Source organism: Zootoca vivipara, chromosome 6, assembly GCF_963506605.1.
Source record: "Zootoca vivipara chromosome 6, rZooViv1.1, whole genome shotgun sequence".
NCBI lineage: Eukaryota > Metazoa > Chordata > Lepidosauria > Squamata > Lacertidae > Zootoca > Zootoca vivipara.
Window position 1 is genome coordinate 96,438,127 of NC_083281.1, and position 26,600 is coordinate 96,464,726.

The following is a 26,600-nucleotide window of genomic DNA, read 5'->3' on the forward strand; positions in this document are numbered from 1 at the left end:
ATTTAGAAAAATGGGATAAAGTGGGTTTGGTTTTGAGTAAATCTGACCGACCTTCTGTTCAAATCCTACATACGTGGAAGCTTTGTAGATCCGCTGTAGCTAGAGTGGCAAATCCACTGCTTCAGCTTCAAGATGCTTCTTCAGCATCCCCAAGCCCAAGGATTTTGCCCCCTTCTCAACCTCCAGGGCTGGGAAAGGATTTTGTTTTAAAGGCAGCTTCAGCTCCTACAGCTCCCCTGCCTTCTGCCGGCTCCTTGTTGCCTGGGTCTAATTTAGAAATAATGCCTCCTTCCTTTTCTGTGGGCTTTTGCCCAGAGGCAGTACCTCAGACCGCAGTGCAACCGATGGTGGGTCAGGCTTTAAAGGAAGGTGATAGTGAGGTAACTTTGGATGTTCTGCCTTTAATGGCTAACCTTCCAAATGAGCAAATAGTCATGGTAAAATCTCAAGCCCCTTCATGGATCAATGCCTTGTCGTGGCGAAGGGGCTTGAATAACTCAGAGAAGCTATGAGCTATGCCATGCAGGGCCACCCAAGATGGACAGGTCATAGTGGAGAGTTTTGACTAAACGTGATCCACCTGGAGAAGGAACTGGCAAGCCACTCCAGTATCCCTGCCAAGAAAACTCCATGGACAAAGACAACAGGCATATAAAAGTTATGACGCTGGAAGATGAGCCCCTCAGGTCGGAAGGCGTCCAACATGCTACTGAGGAAGAGCGGAGGACAAGTACAAGTAGATTCAGAGCTGATGAAGCGGCTGGGCCAAAGCCGAAAGGACACTCAGTTGCGGATATGCCTGGAAGCGAAAGGAAAGTCCGATGCTGTAAAGAAAAATATTGCATAGGAACCTGGAATGTAAGAACCATGAGTGGAGGTAAGCTGGATGTGGTCAAAAATGAGATGACAAGAATAAATATCGACATCCTGGGCATCAGTGAACTAAAATGGAAGGGAATGGGTGAATTCAGTTCGGGTGACTATCATATCTACTACTGTGGGCAAGAATCCTGTAGCAGAAATGGAGTGGCCCTCATAGTCAACAAAAGAGTGGCAAAAGCTGTAATGGGATGCAATCTCAAAAATGACAGAATGATCTCGACACGAATCCAAGGCAGACCTTTTAACATCACAGTAATCCAAGTTTATGCACCAACTACCGGTGCTGAAGAAAGTGAAATTGACCAATTCTATGAAGACCTACAACAACTTCTAGAAATGACACCAAAGAAGGATGTTCTTCTCATTACAGGGGATTGGAATGCTAAAGTAGGGAATCAAGAGATAAAAGGAACAACTGGCAAGTTTGGCCTTGGAGTTCAAAATGAAGCAGGGCAAAGGCTAATAGAGTTCTGTCAAGAGAACAAGCTGGTCATCACAAACACTCTCTTCCAACAACACAAGAGACGACTCTACACATGGATATCACCAAATGGGCAGCATCGAAATCAGATTGATTATATTCTCTGCAGCCAAAGATGGAGAAGCTCTATACAGTCAGCAAAAACAAGACCTGGAGCTGACTGTAACTCAGATCATCAGCTTCTTATAGCAAAATTCCAGCTTAAACTGAAGAAAGTAGGAAAAACCACTGGGCCAGTAAGATACAATCTGAATCAAATCCCTTATGAATACACACTGGAAGTGAGGAACAGGTTTAAGTATTTAGATTTGGTGGACAGAGTGCCTGAAGAACTGTGGATGGAGGCTCGTAACATTATACAGGAGGCAGCAACGAAAACCATCCCAAGGAAAAGGAAATGCAAGAAAGCAAAATGGCTATCCAACGAGGCCTTACAAATAGCGGAGGAGAGGAGGCAAGCAAAATGCAAGGGAGATAGGGAAAGATACAGGAAACTGAATGCAGATTTCCAAAAAACAGCAAGGAGAGACAAGAGGGTCTTCTTAAATGAGCAATGCAAAGAAATAGAGGAAAACAATAGAATGGGGAAAACCAGAGATCTGTTCAAGAAAATTGGAGATATGAAAGGAACATTTCGTACAAAGATTACCATAATCAAGGACAAAAGTGGTAAGGACCTAACAGAAGCAGAAGACATCAAGAAGAGGTGGCAAGAATACACAGAGGAATTATACCAGAAAGATATGGAGGTCTCATACACCCCAGGTAGTGTGGTTGCTGACCTTGAGCCAGACATCTTGGAGAGTGAAGTCAAATGGGCCTTAGAAAGCATTGCTAATAACAAGGCCAGTGGAAGTGATGATATTCCAGCTGAACTATTTAAAATTTTAAAAAATGATGCTGTTAAGGTGCTACACCCAATATGCCAGCAAGTTTGGAAAACTCAGCAATGGCCAGAGGATTGGAGAAGATCAGTCTACATCCCAATTCCAAAGAAGGGCAGTGCCAAATAATGCTCCAACTACCGCACAATTGCGCTCATTTCACACGCTAGCAAGGTTATGCTTAAAATTCTACAAGGCAGGCTTAGGCAGTATGTGGACCGAGAACTCCCAGAAGTGCAAGCTGGATTTCGAAAGGGCAGAGGAACCAGAGACCAAATAGCAAACTTGCGCTGGATTATGGAGAAAGCTAGAGAGTTCCAGAAAAACGTCTACTTCTGCTTCATTGACTATGCAAAAGCCTTTGACTGTGTCGACCACAGCAAACTATGGCAAGTTCTTAAAGAAATGGGAGTGCCTGATCACCTCATCTGTCTCCTGAGAAATCTCTATGTGGGACAAGAAGCTACAGTTAGAACTGGATATGGAACAACTGAGTGGTTCAAAATTGGGAAAGGAGTACGACAAGGTTGTATATTGTCTCCCTGCTTATTTAACTTATATGCAGAATTCATCATGCGAAAGGCTGGACTAGATGAATCCCAAGCCGGAATTAAGATTGCCGGAAGAAATATCAACAACCTCAGATATGCAGATGACACAACCTTGATGGCAGAAAGCGAGGAGGAATTAAAGAACCTTTTAATGAGGGTGAAAGCGGAGAGCGCAAAATATGGTCTGAAGCTCAACATCAAAAAAACCAAGATCATGGCCACTGGTCCCATCACCTCCTGGCAAATAGAAGGGGAAGAAATGGAGGCAGTGAGAGATTTTACTTTCTTGGGCTCCTTGATCACTGCAGATGGTGACAGCAGTCACGAAATTAAAAGACGCCTGCTTCTTGGGAGAAAAGCAATGACAAACCTAGACAGCATCTTAAAAAGCAGAGACATCACTTTGCCGACAAAGGTCCGTATAGTTAAAGCTATGGTTTTCCCAGTAGTGATGTATGGAAGTGAGAGCTGGACCATAAAGAAGGCTGATCGTCGAAGAATTGATGCTTTTGAATTATGGTGCTGGAGGAGACTCTTGAGAGTCCCATGGACTGCTAGAAGATCAAACCTATCCATTCTTAAGGAAATCAGCCCTGAGTGCTCCCTGGAAGGACAGATCGTGAAGCTGAGGCTCCAATACTTTGGCCACCTCATGAGAAGAGAAGAATCCTTGGAAAAGACCCTGATGTTGGGAAAGATTGAGGGCACTAGGAGAAGGGGACGACAGAGGACAAGATGGTTGGACAGTGTTCTCGAAGCTACGAACATGAGTTTGACCAAACTGCGGGAGGCAGTGCAAGACAGGAGTGCCTGGCGTGCTATGGTCCATGGGGTCACGAAGAGTCGGACACGACTAAACGACTAAACAACAACAACAACAAAAATCTCAAGAGTTGCCTGTATTTCCATTGATTTTGACTGAAAGAGAGCAGCAAGTTGCTGCTGATGATAGTTTTTTGGATGCAAATGAGAGCAGACCTCCACTGAGAAAGCTCTCTAGCCCTGATTTCACTGAGTTGCCAATCTCTGTTAATGTAAGCAAGGCCAAAGATTTTTTTCCTGTCTTGAATGAGCAAACATGCATTGTTGAAGATGGCTGGCAGGAATTGTTTGATACTCCACAACAACACTTTTTGGTTGTTACAAAATATGCTGGAGACTCTTTTCCTGCTTCCAGTAAGCATCAAAACTTGTCATGCATGGTAAAAAGGTTTCTGCAGGAAGTTTTTGAGTTTAGTACTTTTCAAAGCAGTTTAGGGAAAATCTTTTTTCCAGAGCAGCTCTGCCTTGCCTCAGTGAGTAGGAAATCTGATGAAATTGCTGCATATGAACCAGATTGAAGGGAAGATTTAAATTTGCATTTCTTTCCTTGAGGCAAATTTTTTGTTTGGCTACCAGGAAAGTTTTGCTAGTAGATGGTTTTTTTTTCTCAGCTAACCAGAACTCTCTTTGTTAGAGACGCTTGTTAAAGTTTTAATTCTTTAGTTTTCAGTTGGTTTTAAGATATCTGCTTACCAGCAACCAGACTGGAAAAAATTGAAATTGGATGTTTTTGCTGCATTGAAGTAAATTCTGCACAACATACATGCAGTGAATTGGTTTTGAGTTTTAATGCTTATCTCTTGATAGCAGTATTTTTTTTAGCTTCGTGTATTTCTATTTTTTCATTTGCATGAGCGTAAATTTATAGTCTCAACTCTGCTCTATGTAGTCTAGGAAGATTTTCTCTGTGTGTGAGAGCTGTACTCAATGATTGTTTTTACAGAATTTTCCTTTTCAGAATGCCTAAATGTTCTCTGACTTGAATTTAATTTCTGAAGGAATTCCAGCATCACAAATTAATGGTTAATGTTTTTTCCTCAAAGACTTAATTATTATTTCTCCTAGCACTGAGTGAGATGTTATCAGACTGCGACATGCATTTAAGTTCCTCTTCTTTGTGTGTGAGATGTTGGTTCTTTGTTCTCATTTCATAGGTTTACACTCTGCACATGCTCAAGCACTCTCTGATTGTGATCTCTTCTTTAATCTCCAGTGATAAAGTTCTGGGTTAATGATGTTCCTTTATTCACAGGAAATATTTACTCTCTTTAACTCTCGGGTGATCTTCAGAATTTTGTTTCTAAATTTTTATTTTCTGATAAATGTTTGGTAATTTTCTTCTATTGATATGATGTATGATATTTTAGGATGCTGTAACTGGTGTTTGAAAGCAGGTCCTGATTCCTCAGACTTCCAGGAAATTACATGAAGGGAATTTATTTGAATCCTAAATAACATGTTTTTCTTCTAGGTAACATTTCAGAAGTGCTGAATATGATTGTTGGCTGTAATTTTCTTATTTTAGTCTTTGGTGGTATAAGTTTTGTTAATATGTCTATTTTTTATTATCTAGCTTCTTTCATGATTTTTTATTGCTGTAATGGTCAGGGGTCTCGTTACAGGTAGGTAGCCGTGTTGGTCTGAGTCGAAGCAAACCTGAAGAAGTGGTATCTGAAGAAGTGTGCATGCACACGAAAGCTCATACCAAAATAAAAACTTAGTTGGTCTTTAAGGTGCTACTGAAGGAATTTTTTTAGCATTTAGGTGTTAGTTCCAGATCTTCCCAACAGTATCAGGTTTAAAGTGGGAGGAAACCTGGGAGGGGTTTTAGAAGTTAGGATGAATTCTATTGGATGATTTGAATCTTTGTAACCTTTTGATATTGTAATAAAAAGATCTGCCGAGGGGAAAGAGGAACGCACTTTCCCTCCCAGAGATTTGCTGGTTGAATCTCTGTGTCCTTTGTTTTATTCTCCATGTGGTTTTGCCACAGCGCTTCAGCTCCTGCGGGAAAAGAGAGAAGAGAGTTTGAATGTTGGTGAAATATGATGATGAAGAAGAAAGAGCCATGCAAAGGGAATTCAGGACAAAGAACATACCTCTCTTTCCTCCTCCTTTTCTGGGCCCTGAAGAACTGCCTCCATGGTCCTATGGAGGATCGCACTGATCATATCGCAGTTGAATTTGGGCCTCATGGTACTGCAGAGATGAAAGGGAGAGGGTTATAAGCTTCCTCCTCCTTGGGGTTCTGCCCCCCCCCACAACCCCGTCCATCCCAAAGACCCCACTCACCTTAGCTGGAGGAGGGCCTCCAAGGCAAGGGCCAGGGTCAGGGGGGGCTCCCTGAAGTGCTCCAAGGGCCCCAAGATGTCCTGGAAGAGAACAGAGGAGGAAAATCAGCTCTTTCCGGGGCCTCCAGAGGACAGCTCCGACCCCAAACACCAGGCTTGGCTTTCCAGGGGACCCTAAGCCGGCAGGGTCCTCCTCTCCACAGATGCACAACCCCTTCCCTAAAGCCCCTCCTTCCCCCCACCTCCCCACGGGGGTCCCTCACACCACCCCTCACTCACCAGAATGGCTTTGGCCGTCTCCTGCTTGGAGCACTTCAGGGTTCGGAGTCCCCTGAGCTCAGCTGCCTGGCAACTCTGGATGACCCCGAGGATGTATACTTGCTCATCCTCGAGCAGCTGAAATGCAAAAGTCAGATTGTCAGTTCCTTGTGAGGGGTGGGCTTCTCTGCATCTGAGAGTGCAGAGTGGGGGGGGGCAGGTCTGAGGGATCCAGTCCCTGTTTTCTGCAATACTCACTCCTGGGGAAGGGATGTGGAACCGCAGAACTGCAAAAATGCGAACAGGTGAGTCCGTCCCTGAGCCCCTGGCAAGGCTATTCCAAGAGTTTTCTCCTGGATTCCAAGTCCTACTACAGAGGTGGGACACCCCAGGCCTTGGTGGCAAATTCTGGCCTCCTTTCCTCAGGGAAGGTACCGCTCCCGCTGACAATTGCCCCACAGCCCAGCCCCCTGCTTCATTCATTGGACCCCACAGTTGGCCGCTGGGGGGAGGGGGTTCCAGCCACTGGCCCAATGGACCTTGGGTCGGATTCAGCCATCTGGCTCTTTCCATGTTTTGACTAGCTGCCCCCCATGCCAATAACTGCCCTCCTCTGTCCAAAAAAGGAGGGTCACTTGCTCACCTGGCGCCACGGGCTGCTCTGGGCCTTGCTGGGGGGCCATCCTGTGGCAGCGCCGGAACAGGCGCCTTAAGCATCTGATCCTAGAAGAGATGAGCAGAGAGACCGACTCAGACGCTGGCAGCCCCAATTCTTGGGTGGGTGTTTTTGTGTGAGGAGGGGTGTCTGGAGAAGACAGGGAACTACCACCGAATGGGCAGAACAGGCACCATACCCCCCTCCGCTGCAGCCCAAATCAACATCTTCACTTCTGCAAATGTCCCCACAAAACACATCATCATGACACAGTCCTTTCCTTTTTCCATTCCAAAGGCTCCCTTAAATAAGGGTAGAGCATTTGCCCTAACGAAGGCTGAGCCTTTTGCTCACAAGGCGCTCAGCCAATCTGCTCAGCCTATCCAAGAAACTGTCCAATAGCAATCAAGGAGCACCGCTAAACAGCGCCCCCCAGCACAAAGCACACAGGCACTGCAACTGCCGACCAGCCGTGGCCTCTGCTCTACAAATAGGAATTCCCACTGGGAAAAGGGAAAAGTCAGAACCAGCCATGAAAACCGTTCTTGGTCCATTGAAACTAGTCTTTTGTGTTTCAGTCTAGGCTCTTGTACTACCAATCCAGCTGTAGGCTTGTGAAACATGAACCACTTCCAAAGCAACTACTCTATTCCAAACTTAAAAATGGAAAGCGTAAAGCTGGTGGCCAACAAAAGAGGTTCAAAGACGTTCTCACGGCCAATCTAAAAAAATGTTGTATAAACACCAATGGCTGTTGTGGGTAAAATGGGTTTCTTTCTGCTTCTTCCATGTGGTAGTTGGAAGTCCTGTTGCAACAGTTCATTGAATAAAGACCAGGCCTCACCAGAGAGCCAAGGACCCCACCCCAAACCCCCCACTCCCAGAGATGAAGAGAAAGGGAAGGAATGCTACTTACATCCTGCCCATTTCGTCCACGAAAAGATCCCACCCTCCTCTCTAAAGTAACTAACTATCTAAAATGCCCACCCAAGCCTAAATCTGACCCCAACCCCTGCCCTAAGTCTACACCTAACCCCCGCCCTACCCTACACAACCCTAACTTCTCTATGTACAAAATAAAAATATATAAAATATATATAGAAACTATGCACAGATGTGCACAAAAAACAAAGAACAAAAATAATATAATAAAGAACAAAAAATAAAATAAAATTAATATGTGTTTACAGAAAAGAATAAAAGAAAATCAAAATAAATCAAATCAAATTAATCAAATTAAAGGAATAAATCAAATTAAAGGAATAAATCAAATCAAAATCAAAATAAGAAACCGGATAAATAACAACAAACCAAACTCCTCTCCTCTCCTGTTCACCACCAACTACCACCAACCACCACCAACTGCCACTAACTCCTCTCTCTCTACTCGCCTCACTACTAACCCACAATGGCTGCCTGCAAGTCAGTGGCTTTTAAAGGAGAAGCAAGAGATGTCACAAGGGAGGGCGGGTCATTGTCACCGTGGCAACCCCCCACCAGGACCTGGCCCCACCTGAGTGGTGATGCTCCTCTGTCAGAACTCGGAGGCACCTGCTGTTCCACCTGCAGCTGGGCTGCATCTTCATTTCACATCCTTCTTCCTGCAGCCCCATTCCCAAAGGGAGACCACCCCCACATCCTTCAAGGCAGGCTAGGCATCTCCATAGCGTAGGATTGGACCATCTGCTTGGCATGCAGGTCTTCCGTCCTGAGGGCTGGGAATGTCACCCCCCCCCCCCGCCCGAAATCCTGGAGAGCTGCTGCCAGTCAGTGCAGGCTAGTTGAAGAAAGATATTGAGCAGCTGGAAAGTGAGCAGAAGAGGGTGACCAGGATGATGAAGGGTCTGGAAACCAAGCCTTATGAGGAACGGTTGAGGCAGTTAGAAAGCAAGCCTGATCCATATTATAGATAATATTAAACAGAAGTGTGTGTGCAAAAAAAAAGAAAGAGGAAAAATGGAGGGAAACTATTTTGCAAAAGGTTTACAATGGAAATTTAGAGCTGACTCTTCACCATCCTTTATTATTTATGGAGTGAATATTGCAGTTGTTGTATATGCAGGGGCGTAGCCAGGATCAAAATTAGGGGGGCAAGGGACAAGGGGCGGGGCCAAGGCGTGGGAGGGGAGGGGCCACAGTGGGGCAAGGAAAGCCATGGTCGTTCAGGGGCGAGGGGGCACCAGGATCAGCCTGAAATCGGGCTGCTCCGCCCCCCCCTCCGTGATCGGCGGATGGTGATGGTGGAGACGCTCCTTCAGGTATACTGGACCGAGGCCGTTTAGGGCTTTAAAGATCAGGCGCACCAACACTTTGATTTGTAGGTCTTTATATTAATATTATATCATCATCAAAAATTATTTTTATCATGGGATAGGACGTCCCTCTTCTGCATCGGAGAAATGTTGGAGGGTATCTGAGCACGCACAACATTTGCAAACGCTGCTGGGTGGGTCCCGCTTCCCCGTAGCCCCGGCAGCCGCTTCGCCCAGGGGTGACGATGGACGGGAACCCGGAATACCCCGCCCGCCCCGCCGCCCCTTCCCTTCGCTCCCACGTGGTTGCAGGGCAGGAGCAGCTGCGGCGCAGAGCAGAGGGCAGGCGTGGGGACTCGAACACTGGACTTGGCCCAGTAGCAGACAGGCAGCCCGTGCAGTTGAAAGAAGGCCATGTGAGCCTCAGGCTGAGAAAACTGTGGCTTCGCCTAAGCACTGAAGCTCTCAGGGACCGGGAAGTGTAAGTGTGTGTGTGTGGGGGGGGGATAAATGGGGAAGGAAGCTCCAGGCACCTGATGTCAATGGAGCCAGTGATGTCAATGGAACTTCCTGCCATTCTGTGAACTAGGGGAAGCCCGGCAGGTGAAGGATGCAGCTTGTCCAGGAAATAAATGCCTCCCCTGCTCTAGACCGGAGGAGGGATTTCTGCAGTGGCTGGGGGTGGGTGGGGGGCATTCAAGGGACCCCGCTGGAATGTGGGAGAAAGAGCAAGTGGAATGTTGATAGGAAGCCAAAAGAAGTTCTCATTTATTTGTTTATTTTAAAAAGGAGGAAGTGACCTCTGCTAGTTTGGGAAGGGAAAGCAGAGTGAGAATTTGATGCTGCTCTAAGAAAATTCCTCATTAACATCTATAGCATAAAGGCTGCTAGGCTTAATTAATAGATGCAGCTAATAAAGCTTAGGCTTATCAATAAAATGTGACCAACTTTGAGGGAAGGCAAAATTTAATAAACTGGACTGGTGCCCACTTCTCTCTGGCCTCCTTTTAATCCCCCACCAACTTGGGCACAATGGGGGCTGGGGGATATAAAGGAGGCAATGGCAGCGGTGGAGGGGAGGCTGCAGAGGAGGAGGAGGAGGAGGAGGAGGAGGAGGAGGAGGGAGGTGGCTTTTCTGTTTTGCCTCAAGCGGCAAAACATCCTGCGCTGGCCCTGCCCCCCCCCCCCGACCACTGGCCATATTGGCTGGGGCTGATGAGAGCAGGAGCCCAAGAGGATATGGTGGGACTCCATCCCAGATATAGTGGGTGAGCTGCCACTCAGTGGGTGGCAACAGGTCCAGTGCTGTCAGGATTCGATCCAACCCAGACCTTGGAGAGACCTCTTTGGAGCAAGAGGTTTCAGAGAACTTCACTGCAACTGAAGACCTGGAAGAGCCTCTATGGGTGCCAAGACAGCCAGGACAGGAGAGCCCCACCTCAGGAGTGCCTTTGCCCAAATACATAACAGCCCTTCCCCCCTCTGGGTCTAAGGAGTGAAGGCTCCGTCACAGGAGAAAGGAAGGGTCTCCATGAGCAGAGGGAATCTCCAGCTTGTGGTCCAGTCTTGGCCACTAAGCAATTTTCCCTAACCACACTCGCTCTTGCTCTCTTTTTAAATATCTCTTTACTTTTTAAAAAATCAATGCATTTATAAAGAACAGAAATACACCGAAAGCGAAATTACAATGATATACACCAACATACGTATATTTAAAGAAATTAATACATAATATCCAAACTGAAAATAACAAACTTAACATGATCTATACCATTTATATATGCGACCATGATAATTTAAAACCTGAAAAGAAATACTGTAGGTTAAAAATGACTTTCAATTAATCTTACTGTGTTTTGCCTAGTCATTATCTTTTACCGCACAGTTACATCTTTCATATATAATTTCTTTGAGTATCCTTGCATGTTTCTATTTGCCTCTCTCAAGGGTCGGTCTAGTTCTGCCAAGAGAGTCCCTTTTATACCATAATTTTCTAAATACTCTTTAAAAATTCTCCATTCCTTATAGACCAGGGGTCCCCAAACTAAGGTCCAGGGGCCGGATGCGTCCTAATCGCCTTCTAAATCCGGCCCGCGGACGGTCCAGAAATCAGCATGTTTTAACATGAGTAGAATGTGATCTTTTATTTAAAATGCATCTCTGGGTTATTTGTGGGGCATAGGGATTCATTCATTTTTTTTTTCAAAATATAGTCTGGCCCCCCACAAGGTCTGAGGGAGAGTGGACCGGCCCCTGGCTGAAAAAGTTTACTGACCGCTGTTATAGACTGTTTGTTTTGTTTGCCAAACCACTCTCATGGGTGACATCAGGTGATGGACCAGGTTGAGAAGTTCAAGTCTCTGCTGGCTGCTCATGGCAATTCCCCACAGCCAAAGCAGCAGGATTTTGCAGCACACATTTGATGAGTGGCCAGTGTGTGTTTTAAATCCTGCTTAGTCCCTTGCAGAGAGCAGGAGTGGACTTTCCACTCACCAAATGATGAGTGGAGACTTAATCCTGCTGGGTGCTGCTTCAAAGTGCAGTGTGGGACTGTTTGAAAGCCCTTTTGCAAACAGCCCCACATTGCTCTTTGAACCTCCACTTTTTGTAGAGAAATTATTCAGCCAGATCTAATCCAGACTGTTTCCCTAACCAAGCTAACAGTTAAAACATTTTGCATCTCTCAATTCAATTTATTCTGGGTCCCTCTGCAGCCTTCTCCTCACTCCTTTCTGCCACAGTTTCCCAACTGTGCTCTTCAACACTTTCCAATGTTCCAGCTCTCTTAAAGTGTTCCAGCCCTTTCTCTTCCTTGCAGCTCTTCAACTTCTCTAATTACCCTATTGCCCAGCTTGACTTTTATACAGCATTTTCACTCCTCCTCCCAGTGTTTCATCCAGCTGAGCCTTGGTTATGTTTCTCTTTTATTGCTGGATTCCTAGGCTGAACCTTTTACCCTCCTGTGTATTTTTTACCCATAGCTGCCTAGTTTTCCCTTTTCTCGCGAGGAAGCCTATTCAGCATAAGGGAAAATCCCTTAAAAAAGGGATAACTTGGCAGCTATGTTTTTACCTTCCTGTGAACTTTTGACCCTCCTGTGCAGAAGAGCCTCATCTAAAACCAAAAGCAGCCTATGGCTTCCAACCCCAAACCAAATACAATAGGCCTGAAAGTCCTATGTTGATACAATAGGGCTGAAAGTCCTATGTTGCAGTGTGGGGACCAAGAACTGCTGCACTTTTCTATATGTTCAGAGCACACACAGTAGCCCTGTGAGCTGGATGCTCATTTATGATAAATACGGGCTATATAACAGGGTTGTGTGTCAGAGAGGAAAGTGCTGCTGTGTTGGAATAAAAAATGTTAATGCATCTGCAACATGAAACAATAGAGTATAACTTAATTTCATCCCCAGCCATGAGCAAAACAACCAAATACAAGTCAGATTCATTAGCTGGAGACGTCATGAATTGGCTGATTTAGCATGTAAGAGTTTTTCAACCTCTTAATTGAGGGAAATTGGTGTGTTTTCTCCCTTTGATGGAATGAGTCACTCTGGATTTATTTCTTCTTCTTCTTTTTCTGCAATAATTTTTATTAAGTTTTTCCATTTCTACCGGTATGTTCATTGTATTTTCCATTTCTATATTCATTCCTTATTCCTTTAACATTTATCATGGCTTTACATATACTTAAATTTCCAATTGAATAAAAAAGAAAAAGAAAAAAACCAGAAAAAGAAAAAATCCATAAAGCTAGAAACAAAAGAAAAAATACTATTAAGTCCACTTTCTATTCAACTTTATATATTGGACTTCCATTCTTCTTTCTTCTGTCATCTTTCCCTTTTTCGCAGATGTTGTTTTCACAGTTCGTTTTAATTTACTTCTCTCTTTCACAAATTATAAACATAACATTGAATGTACATATGTAACCTGACTTGTAATCAACCATATATTTACTGTACCAACTTAATAAACTTCCTCCATACCCTATGTTATGTTTTAAAGTTCATACCCTGTTAAATTGTTATAATAAAGTGTTTTCTAAAATCTAGTTATGAGGTTAGATTCATTTTGCTAATATTCATACATTCAACACATCTTACTAATATACTTTACCTATTTGTTTTCAGAATGTTTCTTCACCCTACTGTCGGATTTTAGCTGTTTCCTTATATCCAAATTTTTCCTGTCACCATTCATCCACTAATGGAATTTGCTACAATATTCCAAACCTGAAAAATCTGTCCATTTCAATAGAAGGAACCCTGTTAGAGTCTCCCATCATTGGAATTTATTATCCATATAATCTATCAAACTTGCTTATAAGTTTTGCAATATTTCTACGTTCCTCTCAATTGGGTCATGAGTACCTACTAAGATTAAATTTTCACCCTCTTATCATTAAATATATTTTTGTTCCTGTTCAATTTCTTATTTATCTCCATCAGGTTCCTCTTCCACTCCTCCACTCTTTATGGCTTCTTCCAAATTCCTTTATCTCCTGCTCTGTTTTAATCTTACATTTTTCATCCTTATAATAGAATAATACACCTTTGGGGTATTCCCATCGAAATCTTATTTTGTTTTCAGTCATTTTTTTTGTCAACTCTTTGTAGACATTTCTTTTACATAGAAACCGGGTTAGAATATCTCTATACACCACGATTGGTTTCCCGTCTATATACCACTTCTCCTCTCTACTTTTCTTCATAATTGTATTTCTGGCTTTTATTGAATTCATTGTTACTAAGCAGTCCCCTGGATATTTTTTTGATCTTATTATGGTGAGGTAACCTTTATTCTAAATGCATTTGTTATCATATAGTCAACTTCCTCTTCTTTCATATCTAGCAACTTAGCAGTTTCTCTAATTAATTTGCCCCTTAAGTTTCCCCCCTCCATTTCTGGGACATCGCAAAATTTTAAATTCTGTGCCCTTTGATTCATTTCAAGAAGCGCCAGATTGTCCAACATATTCTCCTGTGTTTTTACTATTCCTGTTATTTGTCTTTTCATTCCCCCCCTTTCTTATTTTTACTGACCTCTATGTGTATCCTTTTTGTCTGCACTTCAGCTGTCTGGATTTTATTTTCCAATGTCTTTATTTGTCCTGATAGTTCTGTTATTACCTCAGCTAATTTTTTGCCTATGTTCATCTCACTCTCCTTAAATTCTCTCCTTATTTCCTTAATCTCTTCCAGAATTTTAATTGGAACTCCTTCCCCTTCTATTTCTGGTCTTGAAGGTCTTCTGTCCCCAGGGGTTGTTATTTTTATTCCTTTACGAGGCATTTCAAGGTCTCCTTATTTGGGGTTCTTATATTTCTTTACTATTGTATTATACCATCTTCCCCCACTAGAGATCCTATATATCCCGCAACCAATTTTCCTTCTGCACAACCCTTTCTGACAGCCTATTTTCTTGCTGTGATTCCACCTGCAGCCTATAGATGTCACTTGTCCCCCTGGCAGTCTTCCTTTATTCCCGTTAAACACAGTCAGGAAGCAATATCAGTAAATTAACCACAAGGAACCGCTTATCAATCCAGCCCCCTCAAGCCACGTTGGGCCTTCCCACCGTTTGTCCTTTACCATTTGCCTTTTACAGGTCTTAAATAGATTTATTTCTTCTTCATTCCTTTATTTGTCTCATTAAAATTATTCATGTAGTTTTCAAAGCACCCTAGCCAGATTGGATCGATGATCTCTGCAGCCTTGCCCCCTTCTCTGTTTTGGCTCTGGTTTAATGTAGTAACATAGGAAAATGTGTTATATACCATACATTCCAACATTTCTACGATGAAAATAGGAATGTCATGTCCTATTCCTCTGTTGCCACCATCCTCATCACCACCACCACCATTTTAAAATTTATACCCGGCCCATCTGACGGGGTTGCTCCAGCCACTCTGGGCAGCTTCCAACACACATAAAAATACAATAAAACTTTTTTTAAAAAAAACCTTCCCTATGTAGGACTGCCTTCAGATGCCTTTTAAAAGTTGTGCAGCATCTCCTTGACATCTGATGGGGGGGGGGGGTGTTTCACAGGGCAGGCACCACTGCTAGTCTGGTCAGTTCTTGTACTTGCCATGGTGGGAGCGCCAACTTATCTTTCCTCACAGGTGGCAAAATCTCTTGCTCTGGCCCTGCTCATTCACCTCCAAAGCTCCTATTCTTTACATGTCTGGTACCCCAAGCTTCATTCAATGTGCTCCATCAGACACATAGCAAGTGCCAAGTCATTTCTGGTTGCTGTTACAGTTTACATGGAAACCTGGACTTGCAGGAACATTTTTTTAAGCTGATAGAAATCTCTCTCTCTCTCTCTCTCTCTCTCTCTCTCTCTCTCTCTCTCTCTCACACACACACACACACACACACACACACACACACACACACACACAGAGAGAGAGAGCAACACAGGAATCTACCTTATGTTATTATTATCTAACCCTTTATTTTCTACACTGACTCATGGGTGTACCTACCCTAGGGCAGGGGGGGCAGCTGCCCCCCCCTAGAAGGCCAAACCACGGGCACGACTAGGGAAGCAAATACCCTGCGCAGGCGCCCCGCTTGTTGACACGGGAGGGGAGGGGGGAGGAAATGCTGCTGGTGCCACGGTTCATCGGCGGCGGCTCCTCCTCTCAGCCCGCCCTGCCTACATTTGCACCAATGCCCGCCCACTAAAGCCTTTGCACCTCCCAATGGAAAGCCCTGCCGGGCGGCAACCTCTCCTGCCTAAGAGTTCTGCTGGGCTGGCAAGCAAAGGAGACACGGCTTCCTGCATTGGTTGCAGCCGCTGCCGCGCTCTGCCTCCCGTTAGGCTGCACTGCGATTGTTGGCGCCGCGGGCTGGGAATCGCCACCTTCCCCCCTCCGCACCCCCACCTCCCCCCCCGAGTTAGGAGTTGCTACTGAGACTCCTCCTGGGCTGGGAGAGGAAGTGCACCGACAGGAGCCAGTTCAGCCTCGGCGGGCAGAAGCCCGCAAAGGAGGAGTGGGGGGCGGCACCCGAAGGCGGTGGTCGTGGCTGCTGCAAGGAAGCTGCGTGGGGGCGTTTGTGCCGGATTGCTGGCGGTAGGAGTAGCCCAGCGGCAGTGACCCTTCCTCGTCGCCCCCCACCCCAGGCAATAGGAAAGGAGCTGCCTTGGGGGGTGGCACAGCTCTCCGCTCCCCCTGCATGCATTGCCCTCTCCGGGCATTGCCTGCTGTTTCCTTCTTTGCAATGCCCCCCCCAGCCGCTCTCCCTTGCTGCCCCTGCCGAGAGAGGGGCGTTGAGGGCGGGGGAGCCGCTGCCGCCACCGTAGCATCGCAGCTGGGGGTGGGGCTCGCTCGCCTGCACTGCGCCACCCCACCTTTCCCATCTTTTGCTCCCTTGTGATGGGGAGGCGGCAGTGGCAGCTTCTTCTTCTTCTTTGAGGGTCTCAGCTTGTGGGGGGGGGTCCCCAGTATCCTCCCAGGCCACGGGGGGATGGCCCCCCAGGACTAGCAGACCTCTGAGCTCCTTCCCCATCCCAGATATATAGGGTGGGAACTGGCAAGGCTTCGGGGGGACCTGGAGGAGGGAAAGCGGGGCCCAAAGGGGTTTTTCAGGGGGGTGGCTAGCCATAAATGGATGGGAGCAGTGTTTTCAGAGCAGGGCCATCTTAAGCATACCTGGCGCCCTGGCACCGTAGTGTGACGGATCTCTCCGGCGCCCCCACCCCGCTCCGTTTTCTGGCGCGGCGGGCGCAGCTCACCGTGCGGCTGCCGCCTGGAAGGCCGGAGTGCTGCGCAACCCAGCCTGGCCGTAGGGCCGGCCCTGGGCCAGGGGGTGCTGCCCGCCCCCTGTTGCGACTCCCCTGCGCACGGCGGAGGCGGCCCCAGGCCCGCGTGCCTCTGGAAAGCGGCCTGAAGCCTCTGAACAGCTGAGAGGTGTGCCTGGGGCGGCCTCCGCTGCACCTCTCAGCGGGCGCAGTGGCGCCCCTGGTGGCCTGGCGCCATGCGCCAGCGGACCCGGGCCTAGAGACGGCCCTGCTTCAGAGCAGGGGGGTTCCATGTGAGAGAGTTTAGGGGGTTCATTTAGCGGCTGCAGCCGCCGCTGCAGAGTTGTCGGGCCCACTGGCCCTGTAGCCCCGCCCACATTCCCACTTTGTGGCCCCTCCCCTCCCATGCCTTGGCCCTGCCCCTGAACGACCATGGCTCCCCCCCCCCCTAGTTTTGATCCTGGGTACGCCCCTGCACTGACTTCCTGTAAAGGGAAATTTTTAATGGTTGTTTTATTGTGTTTTTAATATTTTGTTGGGAGCTGCCTAGAGTGGATGGGGCAACCTAGTCAAATGGCCAGCACATAAATAATAAAATTATAATAATAATTGTTATGAATAATAATAAGGGTTTGGCTTCTCCAGTCATGATCTCTGCTTCCTTGAAGAAGGACTTCTGCCAAGAGATAGGCTGCACCTCACAGCAGCTCCCAGACCTGATCCAGAGATCTTGAGGGGGAGGGAGATGACATTACAGACTTGGGGAGAGGAAAGAGCACCAGTGGGGGAGCAGCCCCCACCCACTGGCTGGCCGGCTCTGAGGGCGCACTCGGTGCCTCGGTGCCCTGCAAGCCCAGCGTCGCTTTGCAAGACTCCCTCACAAAAACAGGGCTGGGCTCACAGGGCGGGGGCCGTGCGCTGTTGCATCCTTCTCAGCTGCCCTCCAGCTGGAGGTTCCCTGAGAAGGATGCAGCAGCTCAGGTGCCCTGCTAGCCCAGCACCACTCTGTTCAACTCCAAGCAATCTGGAAATACTGTAGCCACTCTCCCCTTTACCTGCAGAAAGTAAGAATTGCTTTCAGGGGGAAAGGTAGGGAAGTTTTTGTGAACTGGATGAGAATGTGACCCCCCCCCCTTAAAAAGGAAAAGGAAAAGCCTGCTTGGTGTGCCACAAACAACTTACCCTGATATGGTGGGTGAATAACTAACAGTAAGTACATGGACTGATTTGCAAGGCCGGTGACTAATTTAATGCACTTCACAAATCAAACATACTGCTGAAGCTGATCAAAAATCGACACCTTTCATAAATGTTAGATTTGCAAAGTGAGTCATTGGATAGATGGGTGAAGAGGAGAGTCCCCAAGGCCCTGGAATGCAAGTGACCAAAGAGTCTGTAATACTCCTTGGCCAGTGTCGGTTTTGAATGAGAATATTGCCTAGCCAAGTGCTCCTCATGCCAACCGAGAGTTCATGGGAGGGGGGGTGAAAGTGGGCTTTAGTCTGCTAGTTTTTAAGGGGTCAGGACACACATTTGTTATTTCGCTACTACAGACCAACACAGCCCCGCCCCCCGTCCGGAATTCATTAGCATCAACTATATCTTAGCTGTAGAGATTTTTTTATTTTGCGCTTGCCCTGGAAAAAACAGCCATCTGGTCCCTGCTTTTTTGCAGATTGCCCATGCTTTTTTTAGAACATTCCTGTAGGAGGGCATCTGGGACCCCAGATTTGCAGGGAACTCGGGTCCTTGGCACTACATGATTGCCTGACTGGAGGGCTGGCCAGAGCAAGAAGGGAGAGATTGACAGTGGGCCTGGCACTGTTTGTCTTCTGTCTGTTTTTCCCCTCTGTCTTACCCATACCAGGATTGTTTGTGGCACACCAAGCAGGCTTTTTTTTTTTTTTAAAGGTTGGGGGAATCACATTCTCATCCAGTTCGCAAAAACATCCCTACCTTTTCCCCTGAAAGCTTCCATCCCAGCTCCTTTTTCTCTGGAATTTCTATCCTTTGTTCATTCAGTTTTTACAGATAATCCAGGCAACCTCACTGACATCCCATTGCAATTGGGTTTTTTCATTTTGTTCCCCTGTCTTTTTAAAAATCTAATTTGTGATTTTTAAAATTTTTTTATTTTGATCTTAAAATGCGGCTGCAGGGGCATCCTGTCCCGCGTGGGCTGGCAAAACATTGTGGAAGCTTTTGGAAGCTATTGTCCCTTTCCTGAATATTGTTGCCTGCCACCCCAATCTCTGAGTGGTGCCAGAGTTCAGGGGTTCCAGGCGCTTCCCCAGCGTTCATGTTTCCTATTGGAAAGAGGCAAAGCAGAGACTGTGGTGTCTTCATGATATATGGTTTATTTACGCAGATATACAACCTGAGCCTGCAATGGAGGGGTTCTCCAGCTTGCTTCTTTTCAACTCTAGCTTTGTCCTTCTGACTATCTGTGAGTTGAGGGAGAGGCCCCACCCCCACCGATTTGTCATCTCTCACAGAGCCCTTTTCCTTTGTTCCCCTTAATGGGCCATCATAGAGGCCATCACCTCATCAGGAAGCCAGCCTGCCTTATATTTTAACACTTCCTGGTTAGAAGGGTCTCAGCAAATAGCCTACTCCCCACCTCATGGCTGGCCCAACTCATAAAGTATCATTCCTCTTGCCCCTTTCTTTTCAAACAACTCCTGCCCTTTACTGAGTTTCTTCCTGTCCCCACTTGGATTGCCCCTTAATTACTTCCTGTTGCCCCTAGAAGATAGTAAGTTTTTAAAAATGTTATTTATCTAAAACATTTATTATTATTATTATTATTATTATTATTATTATTATTAATATACCACCCTATACTCGGAGGTCTTAGGGCAGTTCACAGAAAAGATCACAATATATGAAATAAAAATACAGTAAAAACAATAACCCAATAACACCTCGCTCCCAAAAAAGAGCCACGTTTTAAAAGGGTAAAGAATGTCAATCAGGTCAACCAAAGGCCTGGTTAAAAAGGACATTTTTGCCAGGCGCCTAAAGGTGTATAATGAAGGCGCCAGGCAAAGGTGTATAATGAAGGCACCCTTTTAGCCTGGAGACCCCTGCAATTGCAGAATTGCTCTCATAAACATGAAACTAAACTGAATTACTGAACAATTGGAAAGAGGAAATCAATAACTGAAGCCCCTAATTAACAAACAATTCAGGAATGTCATGGATATGCATATTAACAGGGAGAAAATAATCACGGGGATAGAAGCTGTTTGAAAGGAATGGGGCAGGCAGAAGCTTACTAATTAAAGGGAGAAAGGCAAGGAAAGCATGGACATTTTTTTGAATGAACTTACTGCAAAGTAAGAATTGTAAAAGGTTCCTTCTTACGACCCCAGAAACTAGCACAGACAAGGACACTAAGTTGGAGGCTCAGCATCACCTGGCTGAGGAGCTGGACTAGTTTTCCGTCTCTGAGCCTGATGCTGGTGGCCAGGGGACTCCTGAATGGGAAGCTTGTCTGTGGAACCAGAGCCAAGACCCTCACAGACACCTTCCCCTGGACCCAAGGAACTGTGCTGAGCTGATGGGAATTGTAGTCAAAAACAGCGGGAAGGCGCCAGGTTGGACAAAGCTCTCCTAGGGTGCCTCCTCCAAATAGTTGCTATTTTGTAGCTCTGCATACCAGAAATTTACAGTAGGTTTGTCCAACTGTAACAGATTAAAGCTTGCTGTCACCCTGATGCAACAAATGCACTTTATTTTTTTTAAATAAATGACCTTTTTAAAAGACTTTTTGCAGTTAGGAAAGTGACAAGGAAATGCACAGAAAGGAGTGGGATGAAAAAAATAATTGGAAGATGCATAACCTGCCTCCCACCAAGCAAAATAGGATGGATGTTCACAAAAGAACATACTCTAAGCACCATGTAAGCTTTGTGCAAGCAAATCAGGAGGAATGCTGAATGAACGGATCATCTGGAGGAATTAGAGCAGGGGTCAGCAAACTTCTTCAGCAGTCCACTGTCCCTCAGACCTTTGTGGGGGGCGGACTATATGTGGGGGGGGGGTAATGAATGAATTCCTATGCCCCACAAATAACCCAGAGATGCATCTATATAAATAAAAATGTAAAATGTCCATGTTTGTGTGCGACCAGTAATTTCTGAAACTGCTTGACCGTTTGCGTTGAAATTTTGACACAATGTTCCATTCCAATACAGGAGTGTTTGTATAAACTTAGATTATATAGATGTCACACCTGTCACAGATAAAAACATGATTTTGTGTAAAAATAGCTCCCTCTGTTGGACGTCTGTTTCCCTCCCCTCCCACGGTCAACTACGTTCAACGACGTTTCCACACTTGCCCACTAACCATGTACACAAGGACACCCCCCACAGAACTCGCATGTCAGGACCCCTGACCGGCTCCATGTTTGACTGAGCCTCCAGCAGCACCCCCACCCGCCACCCGCCACCCCTCCTCCTCCTTTGCTGTCGAGGCCTCGTACCCCAGCCTCTCCGCTTAGACACTCCCGACCTCCTCGGACACCTCCAGGTCCATAGCTGCCGGGTGGAGAGGGAGGGTGCCAGGCAACCCGGGAGGCAGCCCGGGCCTTGGCTCTCCTCACTTCCCACCACCCACTGCCACCGCCACTGCTGCTTCCCCTCTTGAGGAGACGGCGAGAAAGAGTGAGGCAGCAACGCACAGGCGCAGCCTCGGAGCCCCCAAGGAACAGATGCTATATGATTTTGTGTAACAATAGCACCATCTGTTGTACATCAAAGGAACAGACCCTATCGTACATTCTTCACTCCCAGGACACCGTGGGGAACACATTGGCATCGTTCCGACGCCAACACGCAGACCGTCCTGGGAGCGGGTGACCGGTGACGCCTTCTGGGGGACAGGATCCTCTCCCTCCATCGCCGATGCGTCAGGCCTCTCCGCCGCCCTCGACATGTCCGCCTTCCCTAACGACCTCCACCTGGCCCACCTGCCCCCTCACCTGCCGGAATCCGGTGGGGAAAATGGGAGACCTTCCCCAACATGACCTGCAGCTGGCTGGCCTGCCCCCTCGCCCACTGGGATCCACTGGGGGAACCACGCAGAGCCTCCCCAAACTGTGGATACGGTATGTGAGGGGCAAACAGAGAGGGGTCGGGGTGGAGGGTGACATCTTCCTCGTCCTTGGAAACGGGGGCCCTGACTGAGCCACAGCAACACGTGGCTGGGTACAGCTAGTTTTAAATAAAATGACACATTATACTCATGTAAAAACACATTGATTCCTGGACCGTCCACGGGCCAGATTTAGAAGGCAATTCCCCTGGGCCTTAGTTTGCCTACCCAAGAATTAGAGAATTGTAGGGTTGGAAGGGATCACCTTAGTGTCCCTTCCAACTCTGCAATTCTATGATTCTATGGATGTCAGGTGATTTGTTTTTGGATGGGTGACTTTTTATATTGCTCTCCAGAGGACTCCAATGCATCAGGTGTGCTAGCAGAAACTCTATGCGCAACAGATCACACCATCTATAGTGCAGTAAAGCTTCCTGCTTATGCATCCTTTTGTGCATAAAATTCTCCAGTCCACTAAGTGACTTTAACTTAGCACTATATAATCCTACTAGCTGACCCGGCCACGCATTGCTGTGGTTCTTTCCTGTGATTCCCCCCACTCTGTCCGGACACATGACTTATCCTGCTGCCTCCTCCCCCCACTCCTGGCTCATCCCTGTGACTGCCCCCATCCTGTCCCGACACATGAGCTATCGAGTTCCCCTTCCCCCCCACCCCCGCGGCACATCCATGTGACTTGCCCTACTCTGTCCCGACCCATGAGGTATCAAGTCTCCTTGTGTTGTCTGTAACTTTTTCCCTCTTTATGGTTTTTATTGTGGATATAACTGAGGAGTATTTGGTGTTGAGGAAGGTTGGGGAGAGGTCCGTTTGGGCAAAGCCCAAAGCCAGGGGGGAGAGGTCCGTTTCGGCAAAGAGAAGGATTGGGGGTGAGGATGTGTCCCAGGACCCAGAGAACTACTTTAAAAAACCCGGCGGGGGGGCACAATTTGCGAAGCCCCACAGCCCCATAGCAGCAGAAGGCATATTCCGAAGCACCCAAGCTGTTTGGTTCCATAAAAAACCCAGGAAGTGGCAAGGGGAAGGTAGGGGATTGTAAATCGAGGGGGGGGGATTGAAGCCTAGGTTAAAAGCTGCACGACTGCCCTTACTTAAAATGGCCGTCAGAGCCTCGCACGTGACACAACGCCCACTAAATTAAAAAGCAGAAACCCCTCGGCATGCCCCCAAGTGCGTGTTAGGGGAAATGATGAATGACTGACCCATTACTTATCCCTGCCCCCTATTTGCCCCCCCCCATTCCCCCCCCCCAGGCAGGCCCCTACCTCCACTTGGCCTGGTGTGGAAAGCTGCCTAGTTTGTTGCGGCCTATTCATTCTGCTGGGAAATGTTGGGCCTTGTTGCTGCAAAACACCTGAACCCCCCCCCCCCCGGCAGGCCCCTACCTCCACTTGGCCTAGTCTGGAAAGCTGCCTACTCTGCTGCGGCCTATTCATTCTGCTGGGGAAAGTTGGACCTTGTTGCTGCAAAACACCTGAACCCCCCCCCCCCGGCAGGACCCTACCTCCACTTGGCCTAGTCTGGAAAGCTGCCTAGTCTTCTGTGGGCTAGTTGGGCCTTGTTGCTGCAAAAGGCCTGTTTTCAGTTGGTTGCTGTGGAATTGGACGTATTAGGATGATTGAGGGAGTTTGAGAGGGAAAGGTATAGTTATAGAAGATTTTGGGAGGCTGGTAGGAGGTAAAGATGCTGATGTCATTTGTCTCCATTGAGGTCTTCGACACCTCTGCCGGATGGATATATGTGAGTGGTGGATCTCGTAGTGGAGTTTGTGGGTGTGGTGTAGATTTCAGAGGAAGGGGGGTGTACTGTGGGAGGAATTCCACTTGAGGGCGCTGTTTTACTTGCGGAGGTGTGAGATGTGAGGGATCTTTTTTTCTAACAACACTCGGGGGTGGGGGTGGCCTGGATCGTTGTGTCAAAATTTCAGGACAATCGGTCAAGCGGTTAAGGAGAAAAGTAGAGCCCAGACTATCACGGTTTTTACATCTATATATATAAAAATGGTGAAACTGCATTTTCCACTTTTCTCCGTAACCGCTTGACCAATTGTCCTGAAATTTTGACACAATGATCCAGGCCACTCCCCAAGCGTTGTTGGGGACAAAAATCCCTCAATCACACACCTGGGCAGGTATAGACCTGGTTTTCCACCAAGTCAAACGCGCCCTCAAGTGGCGTAATACCCTCCTCCACCCCTCCCTTCCTGTGAAATCTAAGCCACACCCACAAACCAAATGACATCATCAATCAAGCAACTGAAACCACCAAGGCGGCCATTATCAGACCCCTAGGCCCCCACCAAATAACCAACATTGCCAAGTGGAGGTAGGGGCCTGCCTGGAGGGGATGGGGGGCCGAATAGAGGGCAGGGATACGTAATGGGTCAGAACAGAGTGGGGGGAGACACAGGGATGAAACCTGCCCTCTCCACAGTATCTTGCCTCGCCTCGGGGACTCTGAGGCTCAGGGGGATCTGAAGGGGGGCTATTACCCTCCATTTCACAGACTAACCCACAGCAACGCGTGCAGGGCCAGCTAGTTTTTATATATATAGATAATAACCCACCATGAGAAGACAGAGTAAAGGGTAGCCTGTAAGTGCAAGCAAGCAGGTAGGTAGGTAGGTAGGTACGTGGGGGGGAGAGACATTTGCTGCAACAGAACTGCTCATGTGCAGAAGAAATACATGAATTAAACAATTAGAGGCCCTGCAAAGTCTGAAGTAAGTGCTCTCCCCACTCAACTAGCCGCCCACTGTGCCTCTAGATGCCCTGGGCTCCTTCCAAACAGCAAAAATACTCAGAAAAGTGACTCACAGAAACACAGAGCAATTCTGACGCTTTCACACTCAAAAGCCTTTTCAGGTGAAAGGGAGAAATGTGTATCCAGTTTTAATTCAGGGGGGTGGTATAGCATGATTCAATTCTCAGATATTTTGGCAAATTCTGCATTATAGAATAGCATAAGTGAAAAAATGTAGTTCTCCACACTTGAGGAGCTTACAGTTTTTTAAATGGATCTGCAAAGGGTCCAGAGCAAAGGAGTCTGCCTCTTGTTAATTTGGAACAGCTTCCACCTCCATGTGTGTCTGCCTGTCTGTGTGTGTCCCTTCCCAGCTAATGAGAAGAAAACAGCTCTTTCCAAGGTGTGTGAAGGCACCTCTCAGATCACTCCTACTCCAGTGGACCTAGGTGGCATAATTCACTTTACTGCTCCACTCAAATACAAATACATTAAACGATGTCATATAGAGGAGGGAGGAAGGTTGTTTTCTGCTGCTCCAGAGAAGCGGACACGGAGCAATGGATTCAAGCTACAAGAAAGAAGATTCCACCTAAACATTAGGAAGAACTTCCTGACAGTAAGAGCTGTTCAGCAGTGGAATTTGCTACCAAGGAGTGTGGTGGAGTCTCCTTCTATGGAGGTCTTTAAGCAGAGGCTTGACAGGCATATGTCAAGAATGCTTTGATGGTGTTTCCTGCTTGGCAGGGGGTTGGACTGGATGGCCCTTGTGGTCTCTTCCAACTCTATGATTCTATGAGTCTATGATTCAACTCTCTTGGCCTCCAAAGGCCAAGTTAAATCGAGAGGAGCCCCTCCCTCCTCTCCCTCCGCTTGCCAATTTTGTGCCTCCCTTGCCAGCTTTTCACAGGCGCAGGAGTTGGGGGTGGCCAGTGACATTTTAGTGCTCAAAGCAGAAAATCCACAGAGTGTCCCTCCCTATGGGGACAATCCCTCAAGGGTATCCTCCTGCACCAGCCGCCTTGAAATAAATGGGCAGCAGGGAAGGAAAAGGAACCAAGAAATGATGTTAAAAAAGAATGCTGTGGAGGACTGGGGTGGGGCTGGTGGATACGTGTATGGAATGATGGGCCCCAGGGTGGGGGAGATGATTCAGTTCTGAGCCAGATCACAGGGACTTGTCACTTAGCAACCATGCGGAACTAGGGGGCCCAATGTGGGTTGCACTGCTGGAAGCATCTAAATCAAGCACAAAGCGAGATTTTGGGGGGAGTTCGTTACTGGCAGCAAGACTCCAGGGATCCTGCTGGCCAGGAGATGGAATGGGGAGGGCCTACTGGGGGAGAGGCATTGCAAGCAGAGCTGTCCAATCCCCTCAGACCGGGGGTGGGGAAATGTATGTCCTCCGGATATTGTTCAACTCCAGATCCAATCAGCCCCAGCCAGCATGACCAATGGTCAGGGAAGGTGGGAGCTGAATTGAACAACACCCCCCCACACACCACCACCACCTAGCAGGTATGAGAGGGTTTGCCAATGATGAATTAATGCGGAGGTGAATTTCAACATTTCAAGGAAACTCCTTCCAGTAGCACCTTAGAGACTTATTTTATGTTTCGACTACGTCAGACCAACACGGCTACCTACCTGTAACTACTTCAAGAAAAAACATTAAAAGCCCCAAGATTTAAGATAAACCAATAAAGAGTTTTAAAGCAAGTGTAGCAGAGAAAAAAGTTCTTGACTGTACCTATCATAAAGCCACCAGAATGCAGACTGAATTTTTTTTCCCAAAAAAGTATTCAGGGTTTTCCTAAAGGCCAACACATTTCCTTGGGCAGGGCATTCCAAAATATGAGCCCATCACAAAATGTCTGTCTGGAAGAATGCTAGACTCAATTGACCTT

The 26,600-nt window shown here is 47.0% G+C and overlaps 1 protein-coding gene across 1 annotated transcript in view; it reads right to left on the reverse strand.

Moving 5' to 3' along the window:
• Positions 1–6,338: 6,338 nt before the first annotated feature.
• Positions 6,339–26,600, reverse strand: part of LOC118086952 (E3 ubiquitin-protein ligase MARCHF5) — a 35,836-nt gene continuing 15,574 nt past the window's right edge. Inside the window, exon 6 of the mRNA XM_035119068.2 lies at positions 6,339–6,892. Within this exon, the coding sequence (XP_034974959.1) occupies positions 6,809–6,892 (84 nt within the window). The 3' untranslated portion in view covers positions 6,339–6,808. The remainder of the gene's footprint in view (positions 6,893–26,600) is intronic.